This window comes from Mesoplodon bidens (genome assembly GCF_964165515.1).
Source record: "Mesoplodon bidens genome assembly, chromosome: 8".
In the NCBI taxonomy this organism is placed as follows: Eukaryota; Metazoa; Chordata; class Mammalia; order Artiodactyla; family Ziphiidae; genus Mesoplodon; species Mesoplodon bidens.
In genome coordinates, this window is record NC_138165.1 from 104,152,485 (window position 1) to 104,173,385 (window position 20,901).

At 39.6% G+C, this 20,901-nt stretch overlaps 1 protein-coding gene across 1 annotated transcript in view; it reads right to left on the bottom strand.

Annotated features, from left to right (window-relative positions):
- Window positions 1-20,901, bottom strand: part of DNER (delta/notch like EGF repeat containing) — a gene marked incomplete at both ends in the record, with an annotated part of 323,334 nt that overhangs the window by 12,358 nt on the left and 290,075 nt on the right. The window contains one exon of the mRNA XM_081243331.1: window positions 7,424-7,555. Coding sequence (XP_081099457.1) covers window positions 7,424-7,555 — 132 coding nt within the window. The remainder of the gene's footprint in view (window positions 1-7,423; window positions 7,556-20,901) is intronic.

Genomic DNA, 20,901 nt, shown 5'->3' on the forward strand with positions numbered 1-20,901 from the left:
GTTTTGTACATGTTGAATTGGAAGTGCCTTCAAGACACCCAAGGGGCGACATCAAATAGACAGTTGTATTATTTTGTTCAGCATTTTGGTTAATAACAGCAAACGGCTATTGAGAGTTCAATGTGTGCTGAACGCTATTCTAAGTGTGTTAGGTCCTTTATTCCTCATACGATGCTCTGAAGTGGACATTGCAACTATCTCCCTTTTATACAGGGAGCAGCTGGGACTCCAAAGAAGCCAGGGAAGGAGCAAAGTTGGTTGACTTGGGTTTCTTCTTCCCAAAATGCATGGAATTTAATAATGGTTGAAGAAACCCATCAAAACAGTTATGTTATATGAGCGGTCTTTATTGTACAAATAGATTCGGTTCTTTGGTTCTCATTCTGGTATAAACTAGGATTTTTAAAAAATAAAACTCATTTGGAATTAACATACACACACTACTATATATACAATAGATAACCAACAAGGACCTACTGTATAGCACAGGGAACTATACTCAATATTTTGTAATAACCTAAAGGGAAAAGAATCTTGCCCAGGTTTCCACATGTAATAAGTGGCAGAACCTGAATTTGAACCACACACTTTGGCTCTAAACACTTAATAAGTAATGTTTTCCATACTGCACAATGTGGAAATCAATGTATTGGGGCCAGACTGCATTAGAAAATAAATTTAGAAAACCATATAAAAGCGTGTCACACTTGTAAAGTAAGTACTACTTCATGTTTTGTGTGAGTGGGAGAGACACTGTATGTTATGTGCCGCATCAAAATGCAAAATCTATTTGTTACTGTGGGTTGCAGTCAAAAGGCCTAAGAAACACTTATCTCTGCTATATGCATCCATCAGGACCCTTCAGGAAGGGAGGATGAAGATTCCCCTCGTGGAATACCTGTATCTACCTTGGAACAGAAAAGTCAAGGTCTAATTACATCAATAAAACTACATATCTATAGAATGCCTGTTATCCTAAAATATTCAGTATGTTTAGAAAATTAGTAGTTATCTCAGAAACATCTAATTTATCAATATTCCATCAGAGGCAGGGAAATTTCACTTTGAATAGACACCCAGAGGCTGCTCACTGCTCAGAGAGTGACAACTGATGATAGCAATTAAGGCAACCATTTACTGAGCACTCACTGTGAACCAGGCAGTGTACTGCACTGTGTTATTCACATGTATTACCCCATTTATCAAGGCCTGTGGCTCAGAGCTCTTGTTTACCAGGAGTAAGTACCCGAGCTGGGATTCAAAACCAGGACCGCACAACTCCACAGTCATGTCCTTCCCATAATCAGGCTGCTTCCCCACATCTAGCCACGATAGCTTCCCAAGAGGTCAGTGCAGGATGCAGCCTTGGTGTTCAAAGTATTTAGCAAGGTAATTGTGGATTAAGTGGGACTTGCGAGTCAACTTCAACCCCCAACACCATTGCTTCCAAGAGAAAAAGTTTTATTGGCAAAGAGCCAATATATAAATAAACGCTCATGAAATATTCAAGGACCCCTTAATTTGACTATTCCATTTTCAAGAATTTATTCTACTGATATTCTCACACAAGAATATGTATATATAAGAATTTTCACTCTACTGTTGTTTTTAATACCAAAAACCTGAAAATGAGTTATCTGTCAATCAATAGGGGTATGATTAAATAAATTATACAGCATCTAAAAAATGGAAATACTGTCTGGTGTTAAAAAAAATTGAAGATCTGCATAAGCCAACATGGATAAACACTCAAGATATATTACTAAGCATAAAAGCAAGATGCTGAACAGTATGTATAGAATAGTCCCATGTGTATGGGAGAAAATGGGACTTTATACAGTGACTGAAAGCATCTGGAAGAATCCACAATAAATGGGTAACAGTTGTTACCTTTGGGGAGTGAAGTGGGGAGTCTCCATGGGGAGGAAGATTAATTAATTTTATTTTGTTTGTTTTCTTTTTTACTGAAGTATAATTGATTTACAATGTTGTATTAGTTTCAGGTGTACAGCACAGTGATTCAGTTTTATATATATATGTGTGTGTATGTGTGTGTGTATATATATATGTACATATATATATATTCTTTATCAGATTCTTTTCCCTTATAGTTCATTATAAAATATTGAGTATAGTTCCCTGTGCTAAACAGTAGGTCCTTGTTGGTTATCTATTTTTTTTTTTTTTGGCGGTACGCGGGCCTCTCACTGTTGTGGCCTCTCCCGTTGCGGAGCACAGGCTCCGGACGTGCAGGCTCAGCGGCCACGGCTCACGGGCCCAGCCGCTCCGCGGCATGTGGGATCTTCCTGGACCGGGGCACAAACCCGTGTTCCCTGCATCGGCAGGTGGACTCTCAACCACTGCGCCACCAGGGAAGCCCGGTTATCTATTTTATATACAGCAGTGTGTGTATGTTAATCCCAAATTAGTTTTCTTTTTTTAAAAATCCTGCTTTACACAAAAATGAGAACAAAAGATCCGAATCTATTTGTACGATAAGGACTGCTCATATAACATAACGGTTTGATGGGTTTCTTCAAGCATTATTAAGTTCCATGCATTTTGGGAAGAAGCAGCCCCAGATATCCAACTTTGCTCCTTCCCTGGGCTCCTGGACCTACCTGCACGAAGTCTCACAGCAACTCCTGTCACATATTAAGACCCACCCTTGGAGGAGGAGATCCTGAAGGCAAGAGCTGTTTCATTAATCTTTATATCCCGGGCACTGTGCTTGACGTCTGACAATAAGAGGGCCTTAATTATTCATTGAATGCATAAATCCAAGATGCCCTGTTCCCCTAGTTCTCAACTGCAGAATGTCATTAATTCAATAGTTTAACCATAGATTCAACTGCTCAGTATATAGAACTAGCCAACTCTCAGTCAGCAGGACTGTCTGTAACTCTAACTGTATAGACCTTAAAGCTCCAACACCAATGATACAAAACATTCCACTATGTAGAGAATTTTAAGAATTTTGAATTTTAGACTTTGATTTTAGGAAGGCAAAAGTTTTATTAAAATCCTCCCAAAATTTTTTGATCAGTCCAAAGGTGGTTAAGAACAAGTGTCAGAATTAAAACTTCAGCAGGCTTGTTTTGTTAGTTTCTAGAACTTAGGGTTTGCATTTGTCTCAGAATATGTATAAAACACCATAGCTACTCTCATGATCCTTTTAGGATAGTTCTGGATCAATGTTTTTGATGGTTTTGATAAATATGTGTGGTCTGCTAGATTTCTGCTTCTTATGACTGATTGGGGGCCAGATAATAACTCTAAAGGGCACATTTCTAAAAACGATCCATTATTAGGGTAAACATTAGGAATGTGAGCCATGGAACCTCTAAAATGGTGTTAATTTGCATGTAAATCCCATTGAGGTTTCTGAATCTAGTGTTGGCTGATGACAAAGTAGACTCATTTCCACATGCAGAGCCCTTCCTTCACTGGAATCTGCACAAACTCTCAGTGTGTGTTTGTGAGTATCACACACGTATTCTATGAATTTCTGAATTTCTCTTTTCCACATGCAATAGGAAACATCCTATGGTGTTCTGTAAGGAAAAGGCAATAGGAAATGCCTGCCTTATTATAATCTGCTTCCTGGCAGAGCATGACACTACTTTGAGGGTGAATCCAACAATGCTAGGGCTGGAAGGAAGAAAACTAACCATTTCATTTAATCCTTCATTTTATGGATGAAGAAACTGAGCTCCAGAGAGATAAAATGCCCTTCCTCCTGCCTGGTGATTGGCTGGGTGGCAGGACCAATCCAGATCCCTGTTCTTAAGAGCAGCATCCATTCTATTCACCAAATCCTGCCCCTTTAATCAGTCTAAGTTATGTTTATGTGAAGACTTATTATAATGATTAGGATGATGCTGTAACAGAAAAAAAGTAATGCTAAATCATCTCCAAATGTTATAATTTTTAAGAACAAACGGGAGTAATGAAACACTGCTGATAAGGTGCTATGGTAGGCCAAATAATGGTCTCCCAAAGACAAATACATACTATTCCCCAGAATCTTTGATTATGCTACCTTCCACGGCAAAAGGAACTCTGCAGATGCGATTAAGCTGACGGTCTTGAGATGGATAGATTATCCTAAATTACCTTCATGGGCCCAAAGTAATCACAGGAGTCCTTATAAGTGAAAGAGGGTTATGAGAGATCTGGAGAAGGAAATGTGACAATGGAAGCAGGAGTCAGAGAGATGTGATTGCTGGCTTTGAAGATGGAGGAAGGGGCCATGAGCCAAGGAAGGCAGGCAGCCTCTAGAAGTTGGAGAAGGCAAAGAAGAAGGTTCTTTAGAAACTCCAGGAGGAAGACAGTCATGTTGTGTTTTAAGCCATTAAATCTGTGGTAATTCGTTGCAGCCACAGTAGGAAACAAATACAGGTGGTCAGGGAAGGCATCTGAGAAGGTGACATTCAAGCTGAGACCTAAAAGCTGAGAAGGAGACAGCTGTGCTAAAATCGCAAGGAAGGGCTTCCCTGGTGGCGCAGTGGTTGAGAGTCCGCCTGCCGATGCAAGGGACACGGGTTCGTGCCCCGGTCCGGGAGGATCCCACATGCCGCGGAGCGGCTGGGCCTGTGAGCCATGGCCGCTGAGCCTGCGCGTCCGGAGCCTGTGCTCTGCAACGGGAGGGGCCACAACAGTGAGAGGCCCGCGTACCACAAAAAAAAAAAAAAAAAAAAAAAAAATCGCAAGGAAGAGAGCTCCAGGCATGGGGAACAGCGCAGGCAAAGGCCCTGATGGCAGGAATGAACGGGACCTGCTCACAGAAGGGAAAGGAGGACAGTGTGACTCAAGTGTAGTGAACAAGAAAGGAGGGCAGGTGAATGGCCTCAGGAAGCAGAGGTCAGGCTGGTGGGAGGCCCCATTACTGCCTTTGACAACTCGGAGCCCGCCATGCTATGGAGCTACATGGGCCATGGTTCTCCCTCTTCTCTGCTTCATCTGAGCTTTCCTGTTGAGACTTACCAACCTGACCTTGTGTCATTCAGGCACCCTCCTCTTGATTTCTAGCCACTTCAGAAGATCATAGATGTTCAGGGTTAGAAAGAAACCTCAGAGACCATGGGTCCCATGGCTCATACAGGACAGGAGACCTCTTATATCTTCCCTGCCCACTGACAGTCCAAACTCTGCTTCCACTTCTGCTTTGAATCCGTCCCATTGATTCAGATCCATTTCTCTCGGCACTGGCCACCAGTTCCACCTGTGTGTTATCGCAAACCTTATATGCTTATTCTCCATTCTTATGCTCAGGTCAAGGATGGAAGCATCCAACATTGGGACCCAGTAGAGCCTAATCTGTGATGACATTTATTTTAACACCTTTGGCTGAATGGAGGGGTGCAAATGAGATCATCAAATGGAAAGTGCTACTCTGGGCGAACAGAGAACCCAGGTGTATGCTGAGATGTGTGATGGGTCCCGTCACACCCAGCTGCTCAGAGTGAGTGGCCTGTGCCCTCTGACAAGTGCCAAAGGCTAGTGTTTGCCAGGAGGAGCTCATAGGATAAGGGCGACAGTGGCGCAGAAGGAAAGAGAAGCAGCAGCTAACACTTATTTAGTGCCTACTGCATAGCCGAGATCTGCACAAATTTGCCTCCGTTAAGCCTCACAGCAACTTTTCTATCACCATTTTACAAGTGAGAAAGACAAGGCTGAGATACATTTGACCATGACGGAGCTAGACCATGAAGCCAACTTTTGTCCTTATTAGTCCATCCTTGTATATCTTTTGCCTATCTTATCCATCACCAGAAGGAAGTAAAACTAAATTTTTTTATAGTTGTAAGATTTTACTTCAAAATATCTTAAGGGCATCCTTTGTGTTCCTGACTCTTTACCCATATTCTCCTATATATTTATCTTCACACCGAGGATTTTAAAATTATACATAGATATTCCTCTGGCCCAAGGCGTGAAATTTGTCCTTTCACAGAATTATCAAATTTTGTAACAAAAACTGGTCCTATTTTATGGATAAGTACACTGAGACTCAGCACAACTAAATGCAGCCACACAATAAGTGCCACAGCCAGGGCGAGAACCGAGGTCCCACATCTGGGATCCTTCCCACCAACCAATCTCACCAGACTGGACTTATCATCCTATACTTACTTTAGTCTTAACATCCTGCATCAATTCACAGCCCTGAGCATCTGTACCACTGGAATCCCTTTCCTTCCCTTTCTTCAACAACAGAGTGTTTCTCAGCCATCGTGAGCAAGAACAGTTGGTTCTAAAACCTTTCTGTATAGGGGTATTTGGAAAGGATGAGGGGGAGACCTAAAAGGAATTACTCTCTTCCTCTCTCAAGTCCTGAGCCAAGACAAAGACAAAGAGTGAGCAGACAGGAGCCCAAATAACACCTTCATTACTGGTCAAGTTGAGGTTGAAGAATATGGTCCATATTTGTGGATAAGAAGGTTTCCTGTTACTGGCCATGCCCCACTCGAGACACACACCAAGAATTAGACAAGCCCGTGCAGCCATGGGCGGTGCTGGACCACCAGTGAGGGGCCTGTTCTTGAAACATGTACAGCGTGGAGGAGTAGAGGCAGCAGACAGGCCAGCCCAAGAGGCAGACTGACAGACAGACAGACAGACACGGCTATGTATACTGAGCTGACTCCTGCCAAACTCACACAGCAGATGAGCTGTCTTTGCCTGATGAAGAGTAAGAGAGTGGGAAAGAGGGCCCAGGAGGGAGATTTTAGGAGACAGCCAAACCCAACTACGCTAATTTAAATGAGAAGAAAACACACTTCAACGTTGAGTTTTTAGCGATTTACAAAACAATGAAAACCCAATTCCAGGGCAGTTCTCGTTTTCACCTCAGTCCTAGTACATACGTGGTTTTAATATATAAAATCCTGATCCTGTCACTGTCTAACTTCTGTGAGTCCATCTGTAGAGAACACCTCACTCTAAGCAGCTCAAAGTATTTTTCAGATTTTTATCTTTTATGCTCATCCTCACGGAACTTTTCTCCAGGCAATTGATGGAACCTAATACGTTTGAAGACACTTGAAGACAAAGAATGCAAAGTGAATTTACATTCTGTGTGGTTTTCTTAATGCTTTCAACACAAAGACTCTCTTTTCTGATGCGATTCTAATGCTTCTCTGCTAAGCACATTTTTGGCTGCCTTAGCAGCCGCGAACTCTGGATGACATCTGTGCGTTCTCATCCCGGTGGAAAGGCTGGATTCAGACTCAGGAAGGAGGGGGAGCAGCATAACACACTGAGCCAAAGCCCTCAAGTGGGATCCGGGAGGCACGGGGGGCTCGGGGTACCCCTTGGGCCTCACTGCCTCACCTGTGAGTGCTGTGGGGCCGGCGCATCCTCTTCTCATTGAATGAAAATGTAACGGTAAGTCACAGTGGCCGAGCGGCAGAATACTCACGGATTTCACAGTTTGCTCCTACCCAGCCGCGTGGGCAGTGGCATGTATAACCATTGGGCTGGTCCAGGCAGGTCCCGGCGTGATGGCAGGGGTTACTGTCACATTCATTGATGTCGATGTCACACTCTTCACCTAAGGAGAGAAAGAAAAGCGGCAGTGAGCCAGCTAGCTGCCCCAGCGGCTCTGTCCCCGGTCACTTCTCCAGCTCGGCAAAGATCTAAGGCTGGGGTCACTATCTCCTGCAATGCAGCCCAACTGGCTGTTTGTATAAAGTGCAGAACTCTCCCAGAATTCCAGACAAGGGATCCTTTACTTAAGTAAAGCTTAAAAAAGAAAAAGAAATGGCACCGGTAAAAAGAATCTCCTTTAATCTTTTGAATTCATTATCTGAAGCTGATTCCCATATCTGAATAAACCTTTTGAAGTTTATCGGAAAAACAAACTTGGGCTCCTGATTTTACTAAAGAAATATATTTTGTTTTGGATTTAGTCAGCTGAATCTTCTTATTTGTTTTTCTGAAACTCCGGAAAGCCAAAAAACTCACAGTTTATGGTTTTTTTTTTTTTTTTTTTTTTGTAGCCAAGTGTTTGATTGTGTAAGCCTGGGCATTTGACTATTTTCTGGATAGTTCTAGGTCACAGACGTGTGCCTAGCCTGAGTCAATTATGAAAATGTACTCCTCTTTCCAAATCCCTGGAAATGCTTCTGGGAGGGATTGAAATGCTGAGGGAGCACATCAGGGCCCCCTAAGGAATGACAGTTGTGATGTCTGGGGTGAGTCCAGTACTGAAATAATCTTCCCTGGGAAATGGTCCCGGAGGGAAGCTCACATCTGGTCCAGTCCTTCCGTCCTTCCCCCATAATGAAAACTGTGACCTGGAGCTCCTGAGGCCACTACACCCAACATTTGGGGGCATCCTTGATCCCCTCAGAGAAAGCCTAGTTTAAACTAACAAACCAGAACATGGGCTGATATCACTGTGGTCCAAAGACCAACTTACAAGAAATAGCTTGTTATTAGAAGTTACACAAACAAAGCCATCTTTGTATGATTTTAAAGCACGAGTCAATATAAAATGGGTACACCTCTTAAAGATATCACAACGAAGCTGAAGAGAGGATACTTCAAATTGAGGCAATCTTTCTTAGAAGTGTGAAAATGAGAAAAAGAAAACTTTAAATATACCTCCATTTGCTTAGATAAATGTAAAAAGTGATATATATATATATATATATTTAAAATTCCTATCATTGCTATAGTCATCGACTAAAACAAAAGAGCAAAATCAAAGATTCTGTCCATTTTCAAAGGCAATATTTCAGTGTACACTTGGGTAATTACTTCCAGGCTTACTTAATTAGTATTAAAGAGCTTTTCTATCTGCTATTGGTTTACCTCGTGTTTATAAAACCACCATATGTCACTCACAGACCATCTTAGAGGCAGAATCTCAAACTAAAATAGTTCACGTCTGTTTCACTTCACACTTTTTTCATACCTGGCAGCAGACTATTTTATTTTTAAAGTAAAATCTGTCAAATAAAACATTTACTACGTCTAGGTCCTACTAGATTGCTTATAATTCAGTAGTGTCTAAGCGAATTTGTTTCCTGCAATAAATATAGTCATTTATATCAATACGAAAGACATGAAATTGATTGCCTCTTACTAACCTCTTTCAAAGGTTTTCTGTCTATTAATGGGGCAATCACTCTGACTGGAAAAGAGCATAGACTAAACTATTACAAATGGCATTACACGGTAGACTAGTTGAAGAGACATATAAACAGGAATGTGCTGAGAAGCGATAAAAGGATGAAATCAAAGGCCTTGACAAATATACACATCAGTACTGCTTTCCATCCATTTAGGAAGACAAGCTTAACTGAGGTATTTACTAAACAATAGCTTTCTTTCCCTGGCAATCTGAATACTGCAAATTCCGAAATAAGATGCTCTGTTACCTTTGCAGCAATAGCTACAGAAATGGCCTGACTTCTCCCTACTTCTATAGCCTAGCAAAACTCAAAAGCCCCACTCTGCTTCAGAAGTTTAAAGTCAGTGTCAAACCCTTTTAATTCCCTAAATTTTGGGCAGCTCTAGAGCTGTCAGTCCAGCCCACCCAGTCCTGCTCTGGTCCAGAGCTTCCCTAGGGAGGTAAATACCAAGTTCAGGTTCAGAGCAGCCCTAATACATGTTTTGGCTCTTGGACCTCTAAGTGGCTCTAATATAGTTGAGAGAAGTCTAAGATCCTCAGATTTATCTCTTCTTGGGACTCATTGGATTGGAAGGACTTGGTAGGAATAGAGAATGGCAGGAGAAAATAGGATGAACTTTTTCTGTAGACATTCATCAAATATCTAAGACCTAGGAACCAAAGAACCATGGCCCAGAGAGAGTCCCAAACCTATCCCAGTCTGGCTTTCATCACCACAGTGTTCTTAGAGCCATACTTGGGATTCAGTGACATTCAGTGTCAGTTTATGATAAAACTCCATGCCAGTCAGGAGCCCAAATAGCTAGCAGCTATTTCCACAGCATATGTGCTCTGGAAGAACCGTGGAGCAATGCACAGTTCACAGATACCTTTAGATTTACTCTGTTGGCCCATTTTACAAACTAACATGCCTACACTTCTGTTTGAATCAGTTACCCCCAACTGGCTTGCAGCTGAGGACTTCACTGTGTCATATGCTGGTGGTAAGCATATGGGGTGATTCTGATGATGGAGCCACTCAAGGAAATTTCCACCAGAAGACTTACAAAGATGATTGCTCTTCTCTGCCTCACAGTGATCATGCACTTTGCAAGGTAACTGAAGATTTATTACAAATTATAGAGACTAATTTTGGTTTCATTTATGCTTCCCTGTATCAGGAGTATTATGTTCTTATATACATTTCAACACCTCACCATTCCATCTCCAAGCAATATGCATTCTAGTTAATTTTAGTAGAGGAGTTCTTAGTACATTATATCACCTTTCTCCACTCATAAATACTTAATAAATATAGTAAATAATAAAAAATACTTAATAATACTTAATAAATCTTTATGCTTTTGCTGGCTTAAGCCAGATGACTTTTTTGTTGAGTTGCTTACTTTTTTATTTGAGTGGGGAAAATCAATTACTTTTAAATCGCCGTTGTGCTTGAATAACATTTGTAAAGAGAATACAAAATGAAATTTCTACTTGACTAAGGCTGGAAATCAAAGCCTGAACTTTAAATCTTTTCCTATTGCTTTTCAATCTACTACTTTCTAAGAGGCAATCTGTATAGTAGGTATCACCTTTGGTAGTATGCATGCAAATTCACAAGTGGACTGTTTAATTCGGTATGCTTTCCTCAGATAAATTAAAATGAAAAAGATAAGAAGTCAGAAGTCTCTGCTGTCAGTACATCCTTGGGTTAATAGAGCCCACACCAAATGATATCAATGAAAATCGTTATAATCATAATACCTAGTATTAAATCTATGCCTATTATGTGCCAGGCACTGGAATGGGTACTGTAAGTATAACTCCTTCATACTTCACAAGCATTTTATTCTGGATGAAATGAATCTAATGACTTACTTGGAAGTTCTGCCACAATGGAGCAACTGGAACCTGTCTTGCCCTCCCACTGTAAATAATTACACATGTGGACAAAATATCTACTTTAAAAAACACTTTAAGACATTAGACAACAAGCAGTGCATGACTGTGATTGCTAAGAGGAGACAAACGAACAGCTGAGTACCATAACCACTCTGGCATTCTAAATTCTGAACCAATTTAGAACACAACGGTTTCACTGAAATGTGGGGAGTAACTGGAACTTGTGGAGGCTGAGATAGCTGTAATTTGTAGGACAGACCACTACAGAAGGTAGAGCCACTCAGAAAAGGAGCATCAGAGATATGATGCATCCCTGAGTTTGCTGCTGAATACTGTGTACGAGTAAGTTGGAACTCCACAGGCATGGCAAACAAGAGGAAAGATGAACAGTTCCCAAAGCTCACAGAGGACTGGGAAGTATTCAAACTCTCACAGGTTGGAATGCAGACATTTCATTGGCCACCCAGTGCATTATGGGAGGAAAAGATCACGCCTCAGTAGTAGGACATAACTATCCCTAACGGCTACTAGAGACTCCAAAATACAAAATACAAAAACAAACCTTGAAAGGATCAATCAGGTCAGCAAGTAACTTACCTACCTGCCACAAAAAATGCCAGCACTTTTAAAAGAAATCCAATCACTCAACAACTTACCTCACAATGACCAGCATTCAAACAAAAAAATATCAGATGTACACACACAAAAAAAAGCAAGAACATGGGACCTATAACCAGAAGGAAAATCAGTCAAAAGACAGAGGTCCAGAAATAACAGATGATGGTGAGTAAACAAAACATTTGTTCAAAATGTGAAGGAAAACATGGGGAAAATGAGGATAAAAATGGAAGATATTAAAAAAAAACCAAATGGAATTTATAGATGTGAAAAATTCAATATTGTCAAAGATAATATTAAAAGAGAGAGAGAGAGAGAGAGAAAACTACAGACAAATATCCCTCATGAACACAGACACAAAAACTCTGAACAAAATATTAGAGGACAGGATTCAGAAATATATAAAAAGAATTATACACTATGACCAAGTGGGTTTTATCCCAGCAAGGCAAGATTAATTCAATATTTGAAAATTGATGAATATAATCCATCATATTAATATGTTAAAGAAGAAAAATCATATGCTGATATCAATTGATGCAGAAAAAGCATCTGGCAAAATTCTACACCCATTCATAACTAAAGCTATCAGCAAGCAAGGAATAGAGAGTAACTTCCTCAATTTGATTTAAAAAAAAATCTGAAAATCCTTATAGGTAACATTATACTTAATTGTGCTTTTCCCCTATGATTGGGAACAAAGCAAGGATGTCTGCTATCACCACTCTTACTCAAACTAGTGTGAGGAGTTCTAGCCAGTGTAATAAGACAATAAAAGGAAATAACATTTATACATATCAGAAAGGAAGAAATAAAACTGTCCCTAATTTCAGAAGACATACCTACCTATGCATAAAATCACAAGGAATCTACCCCCCCCCAGAATCCTAAAACTAGTAAGTTCATCAAAGTCAGAGGATACAAGATAAACATACAAAAATCAGTTGTATATCTACACACTAGGATTGAACATGTGCACACCAAACTGTATTCTATTTATAATCACTCAAAAAGAGAGAAATATTTAGTTGTACATGTATAGGAGTTACATGCTGAAAACTACAAAATGCTGATGAAGAAATCAAAGATCTAAATAAATGGAGTGTCATACTGTGTTCATGGACTGGAAGACTCCAAATAGTTAAGATATCAATTCTTCCCAAATTAATATACAGGTTTAATACAATTCTTATTAATACCTCATCAAAATCTTCTGTAAATATAGACAAGATTATTCTAAAATTTATATGAAAAAGCAAAGACACTAGTATAGGTGAAACAGTTTTGAAAGAAAAAGAGTAACTGAGAAGAATCATTCTGCCTGATTTCAATAGTTATTACATAACTGCAGCAATCAAGACTGAGTAGTATTGACAGAGGAATAGATACATAGATCAATAAAAAACAATACAGAATCCAAACCAGACCCACACAAATATGGCCAACTGATTTTTGACAAAGGTTTAAAAGCAATTCAATGAAGGAAAGATAGGCTTTTCAACAAATGGTGCTTGAGAAACTGTACTTCTATAGGAAAAACAGAAACAAAACCCCTCTAGTTGGAAGATCCCAGGAAAGAATACAGACTGTGAGCCAAAGCAATATTGAGAAAGAAAAACAGCTGGAAGAATCAGGCTCCCTGACTTTGGACTATACTATAAAGCTACAGTAATCAAGACAGTATGGTACTGGCACAAAAACAGAAATATAGATCAATGGAGCAGGATAGAAAGCCCAGAGATAAACCCACGCACCTATGGTCAACTAATCTATGACAAAGGAGGCAAGGATATACAATGGAGAAAAGACAGTCTCTTCATAAGTGGTGCTGGGAAGACTGGACAGCTACATGTAAAAGAATGAAATTAGAACACTCCCTAACACCATACAGAAAAATAAACTCAAAATGGATTAAACACCTAAATGTAAGACCAGACACTATAAAACTCTTAGAGGAAAACATAGGCAGAGGACTCTATGACATAAATCACAGCAGATCCTTTTTGACCCACCTCCTAGAGAAATGGAAATAAAAACAAAAAAAACCCAAATGGGACCTAACAAAACTTAAAAGCTTTTACACAGCAAAGGAAACCATAAACAAGACAAAAAGAAAAACCTCACGATGGGAGAAAATATTTGCAAACGAAGCAACTGACAAAGGATTAATCTCCAAAATTTATAAGCAGCTCATGCAGCTCAATATCAAAAAAAACAAACAACGCAATCCAAAAATGAGTGGGAGACCTAAATAGACATTTCTCCAAAGAAGACATACGGATTACCAGCAAACACATGAAAAAATGTTCAACATCACTAATCATTAGAGAAATGCAAATCAAAACCACAATGAGGTATCACCTCACACCAATCAGAATGGTTATCATCAAAAAATCTAAATGCTGGAGAGGGTGTGGAGAAAAGAGAACCCTCCTGCACCATTGGTAGGAATGTAAATTGATACAGCCACTGTGGAGAACAGTATGGAGGTTCCTTAGAAAACTAAAAACAGAACTATCATATGAGCCAGCAATCCTGCTACTGGGCATATACCTTGAGAAAGCCATAATTCAAAAAGATACATGTACCACAATGTTCATTGCAGCACTATTTACAATAGCCAGGACATGGAAGCAACCTAAGTGTCCATCGACAGATGAATGGATAAAGAAGATGTGGCACATATATACAATGGAATATTACTCAGCCATAAAAAGGAACAAAACTGAGTTATTTGTAATGAGGTGGATGGACCTAGAGCCTGTCATACAGAGTGAAGTAAGTCAGAAAGAGAAAAACAATACCGTATGCTAACGCATATACAAGGAATCTAAAAAAATGGTACTGATGAACCTGGTGGAAGGGCAGGAATAAAGACGCAGAGGTAGAGAACGGACTTGAAGACACAGAGGGGGAAGGGGAAGCTGGGGCGAAGCAAGAGAGTATCGTTGACATATATAACCTACCAAATGTAAAATGGATGGCTAGTGGGAAGCTTGCATAGCACAGGGAGATCAGCTCAGTGCTTTGAGACGACCTAGAGGGGTGGGATAGGGAGGGTGGGAGGGAGGCTCAAAAGGGAGGGGATATGGGGATATATGTGTACGTATAGCTGATTCACTTTGTTGTACATCAGGAACTAACACAACATTGTAAAGCAATTATACTCCAATAAAGATGTAAAATTAAAAAAAATGAATGCAGACTGTGAAAAAATAATCTAACAGTATTTACAATGTATGAAACAACCTCACTGCAGGGTGGGGGGCAGTGCTGACCTAAGTGACTTTGGAACGAGTAGACTTGGTAGGACTGAAGGCAGAAGGATCTGTACACCAGCACTGTAGTCTAGTTATAAAGTTGCTTCCCACAAGGATACAAGTTATGAATTCTGATACTGCTCTACATGTATATAGGAATTAAGCAAGTAAGTAAAAGGATGTTGGATGGTAGGAGCCAGGAATCTTGTTGTTGGTGTGGGAATTTACAGATAAACGGGAGAGAAGGCTGGAATGAAACATGTAATAATGGAATAGAGTTGGAGAAATTAGTATAAATTCGTGTTTAGCTTTATTTAGATATAGATGGTTACATATGGCAATATTTATAGACACGTGGGTTAGTATACACACACATTCCCTTGCTATGTCAGCTGAGAGGATCTAGAAGCAACAACATCCCAGGAACAATGAGCATAGCTAGTGCCCAGATCTTGGTTTCCAATATCATTCTCCAATAAAAAGAACCAAGGCTCCTTGGAGAGATGGCTGATTCAAGACTGGAGCAGGAAATATACAAGATAAGACTGGAGCTTCTTGCAGTGCCGGAAAGCATATAAGTATTCATACGCACACACACACTCTCTCTCCACCAACAACAATGGGGTATGTCAAAGGGACACAGAAACCAAAATGAAAGAACTCCCAGTGTCCAAATCTGGAACATTTTGAGCCACAAAATAAATAAAAATGTGTTGGATTATAACTCAAAGTATAAAATAAATATCCATAAGTCCACATTGATCTAAATAAATGATCAAATAAATAAATAAATAAATGGGGGAAAACAGACAAATCTCTCCCACAGAAGAATTTCACATAGTTTATGTAGCTACTCTACCCTCAAAGAGGGAAAGAATAACTCCCGATTCCTTAAGTGTGGTCCACACATAGTAACCTTCTTTCAAAGAGTAAAGTATGCAAAGAGGGGAAAAGAGTAACATTATAGGGGAAAAACTTGATAAACACTTCCTCAGGTGATTAAGGTCAACATCAATGGTCAGAAATCATAGTATGTGATAGTATGTAGCCTTGATATGATGGGATACCATTAGAAAATGGACAAAGGACATGAAGAGACGTTTCGCCAAAGAGGATGTACAGATGTCGAATAATCACATGAAAAGACGTCCAATATCATTTATAATTAGGGAAATTCAAATCAAGACTACAAGATATCACTAAACACATGATCAAAATGGCTAAAATTAAAAATGAAGGCAACACAAAATGCTGGCAAGGAGAGAGAGAAACTGGATCACTATACATTGTTGATGGGAAGGGAAAATGGTTAAGCCACTCTGGAAACATTCTGGCATAGTTTGGAAAACTAAACATCAACTACCATATGACCCAGCATTTGAACTCCTGGGCAACTGTTCCAGAAAAAATAAAAACTTATATTCACACAAAAACCTGTAAATGAAGGTTTACAGCAGCTTTCTTCATAATAGCTCAAAATTGGAAAGAACCCAGATTTCTTTCAACACGGGGATAGTTAAACAAACTGTGATATATTCATATCATGGAACGCAGCTCAGCAATACAAAGGAAGAAACTTGATACACATAATGATCTGGATGAATCGCCAGAGAATTAAGCTAAGTGAAAAAAAAAAAAAGGTTACATGCTATATGATTCCATTTATAAAACATTCTTGGAATACCAAAATTATAATGATGCAGAACAGATTAGTGGTTTCCAGGGATTAAGAGGAAAGCTTCCTGTGGTGGAGAAGAAATGGGTATGGCTATAAAAGGGAAGCATGAGGAATCCCTGTGATGAAATTGTTCTGCATCTTGACTGTATCAATGTTAGTATCCTGGGTGTGATATTGTACTATAGCATGTTACCATTGGGGGTAAGTGGTTAAATGGTACACTGGATCCCTCTGTGTGACTTCTTAAGACGGCTTATGAAGCTTGAAGTTTCAATTATCTCAAAATAAAAAGTTTGATTTTGAAAAAACAGCCAAAGGAAGAAAAAGACATATACACAGTCAACAGTTTCCTTAAAAATGTGCTAATGAATTCCTTTAGCTAGGATGCTGGGATAACTGGATATTCATATGGGGAAAAAAAATAAACTTCCATCCTTAAGTCACACCATACACACAAAAACATTAACTCAAAACCTAAACCTAAAAGCAAAATCTATTTCAAAAAATGCTAGAAGAAAACATTGGATAAAGTGTCATCATCATAAGTTAGGCAAGAAAGAACAAACTAAAAAAGAAAAAAAATTGATAAATCAGAGATCACCAAAAATAAAAAAGCACTTGCTCCCCACAAAAATACCATTAAGAATGCATGGATGTCCTGCTGGGAAAAAAAAAAAAGAATGAATGGATGAGCAAAATGTTTATCTGACAAAGGATTTATATCTAGAATATGTAAATAATTCTTACACCTCAGTAATATGACAAAAATCCAATTTTTATAAAAAATGGGCAAAAGATTTGAAAAGACTCTTCTCAAGGTAAGACAGATGGTCAATAATTACATGAAAGATGCTCAACATCAAAGAAATGCAAATTAAAAATCTCAGTGAGAATAAAACATTGATGGCATTTGCCCATGAAAATGAGCTGGAAATTATAGAATACTCTCTTGTGAACTGAGAGACAAATATTGAAAAGTAGTTGAGTTAGAAAACAGAGGGCAAATATAACATTATTTGACTTTTAATAATGCATATAGACCTTCTGCTATGGTGAGAAAGCAATGGGTCACTGATGTCCCGTTTGGACTACTGTTCTAGTGGCCATGGCAACGGGCCTGAAAGAACTTTGGGCTTCCCTGTTGGAGTACAGTAATCTCCAGCCTATGATTTCAGGTAGAAACAAAGCAAGTCCTGGAGAATTCATGTTGCATGAGGGCATCCTTTCTTTCCCTCTACTAGTCCTGAGCCAAATAATTCTAGGCAGCAGAATTACAAAGCCTCAGAGACAAGAGTGGACACAAAATAAGTTAAAAACTGAAAAATGGACAGGGTGCAGGCCAGGTCTTAAGGAGACAGCTGTGTAGAAGACCTGCAGGGGTTGAAGAGAGGGAACCTCTCTGGGTCCAGATGACTGGAGGGAGTGTATTTTCAAGGAGAAGCCTAAATTCATCAAGGAAGGGCAGAGCTCCCCACATACCTCCTCCCAGAGTTAGTCTGCTGGCCTGAGAGTGAAGTGTCTTGAGCCAACTGAAAAAGCCAGTCTCAAAAGGTAAATGTGACACTGGATGGTGTATCTAATTAGATAACAATGAGTTGCCTAATTCCCTCCACTCAGTCAAATTAGGGCGCTTTTGAGCACTTAATAGTTGGCCAAGAGTAAATTTTGCTAAACCTCAGTTATAATGAAGGAGGATTTAGTTCCAAGGTAGCAACTCCAAGAGTAGAGGCACCATGATTCCTTACATGATGACAGTTAATTTTTTATCAGTCCCTCCCCTGGAATGCTAGTTCTCAGAATAGGTTCTTTTTTAAGGGGGAAAAAAAAGTTATATGATCAAATATATTTGGAAATAAACAAAGGCAAACAAGATTCTTGACTGTAAGTGACTCTAATATGTGGGCCTTCTTTATGAACCTCCACATGGCAGGTACCAAGTCCCCAATTTTGGGGGGTACAGACATTTTTCCCATGGAGTATCTCATCTGACCAGTGTTCTGTAAAACACATTAATAGTGCAACTCTCCTAACAACTTTAGGAAAGAGTCTGTGGTCCCCCGCAGTTTGAAAAATTAACAGGGCTGACTAGAGACAGGCATTTGTTGTTGTCAAAGCCCAGTTAGAGTGACGTTTGAACCTACTTCACCTGGAAGAGTCCTACCGCACCCTGCAATCAGGGTAAGGACCCTGAACAAAAGCCTAGGGGTAGACTTTCCAGCTACAGCATGTGTATGGGGGGCAGGGGAGGCACAGGGGATTGCGAGGTAGGAGGTCCGGGGGAAGAACATCACTGAGAAGAGCTTGACATGGGTGTTCAAGAATCAAACAGCAATGGGGGTGCCCAGGAAAAGCCTGGAAAGACCAGATGGGGCCAGACCTCCCAGGTCTTGATGATCAAGTTAAGGGCTTTGATTTTCTTCTTAAAGACAATGAAATGTCAGTAGGTGATTTTAAGTAGGAAGAGACAAGATTAGATTTTAATTTAAAAGGTCTCTTCAGTGTGGCAAGTGTTTAGGGGTGAAGGGGAATGGGTGTGGGGACACCTTGCACTAGTGCAGGCGGAGATGCAGGCAGCCTGGTGTTGGCTCTAGGAAGAAGTGAGAGGATCTAGATGTTTCTAGGACTTGGTGGTTGGATGCAGGTAAGGAGGAAGAAGAGGAGGCATGAAAATGATTCCTCAGTTTCCATCCAGAACAGCTCAGGTGGTAGTAATATTATTTAGTGAGCTGGAAAATATTTAAAGAAAGAAAGGAGAAGAAAATATATGAGTCTGAGGTGTCTCTGAGGGACATCCAAAAGTGAATGCTGAGTAGGCAGTTGGAGATTTGCTAAATATTCTAGAGAAAAGATTGCATTTTGTCTCCCATAAGATGCCAGGATAAATTTCAAATGTATTAAATATTTGCATGGCCAAAATTAACTCATACATAATTAGAAAAATATAAGAGTATATTTATAAAATCTTGATACCTAGGGTCTTTCTAGCATGAAACAAGAAATCAAAAGAAAATATTAAGATGTAATCGTATATAGCTAGTGGGAAGCAGCCGCATAGCACAGGGAGATCAGCTTGGTGCTTTATGATCACCTAGAGGGGTGGGACAGGGAGGGTGGGAGGGAGACGCAAGATGGAGGGGATATGGGGATATGTGTATACATATAGCTGATTCACTTTGTTATACAGCAGAAACTAACACAACATTGTAAAGCAATTATACTCCAATAAAGATGTTAAAAAAAAAAGAACAAACAAGATTTGAACAAACAAACAAACAAACAAACTTCAGTGGTTTGGCTAAAGACCATTTTCTTTCCTGTTAAAGGGAATGCATACGTGCAAAATAAAATTAAAATATGATATATAGAATAAAATACTTTATATACATTTAAAAGGAAAATGACATTGGAAAAATATTTGCACCCTATTCAGGGCTGAATAGAAATAGGCATTGGTTGTTTTCAAAGACCAGTTAGAGTAATGCTTGAACCTAGTTCAGTTGGAAGAGTCCTATGTAACCAAATGTAATATAATCAAATGTAATATACTTAATATACAGGACAATTTCAAATCAAGAATAAAGATTAACATGAACGATCTGGTAGAAAAGCAAGCCAAGGATAGGAATAGGGAGTTCAAGAAGAAACATAAATGACTATAAATATATTTTTAAAGTATTTGATCTCACTAGGAATCAAAGACTTACAAATTAAAACAACACAAATAGCATATAAAGCCACTAGAATGACTATTCTCAGTATCTGTGTGAGAACAAGGAAATAAAAGCTCCTTTGCACTCTGGGTAGGAGTGAATATTGGTGTAAGGTATTTTCCTGGAGAGCAATATGGAAATAAGTATGAATTCTCCTGGACCCTGGGATTCCATTCCTAAGAAATTAGCTCGAAGAAATACTCATACAAGTTCACAAAGATGTACATGCAAGAATATTCATTGCAATGTTGTTTATAATAGGAAAAAGTTCCCAACTCCCCAGAGGTTGAATTGAGGATGGGTTAAAAAAAATCCTGATGTATCATGTAATGCAGCAGTCCCCAACCTTTTTGGCACCAGGGACCGGTTTTGTGGAAGACAATTTTTCCATGGCCTGGGGGGACGGAAGGGGACGGGGGTGAGCGGGGGGATGATTCAGGCGGTAATGCAAGAGATGGGGAAAGGCAGATGAAGCTTCGCTTGCTTGCCCGCCGTCCCGGGGGTTGGGGACCCCTGATGTAATGGATGACAGGACAGCTAGTAAAAATGATAAAACAGAAGCATATACCTTAATGTGAAAACACGTTTATGAAATACATATATTTTTAA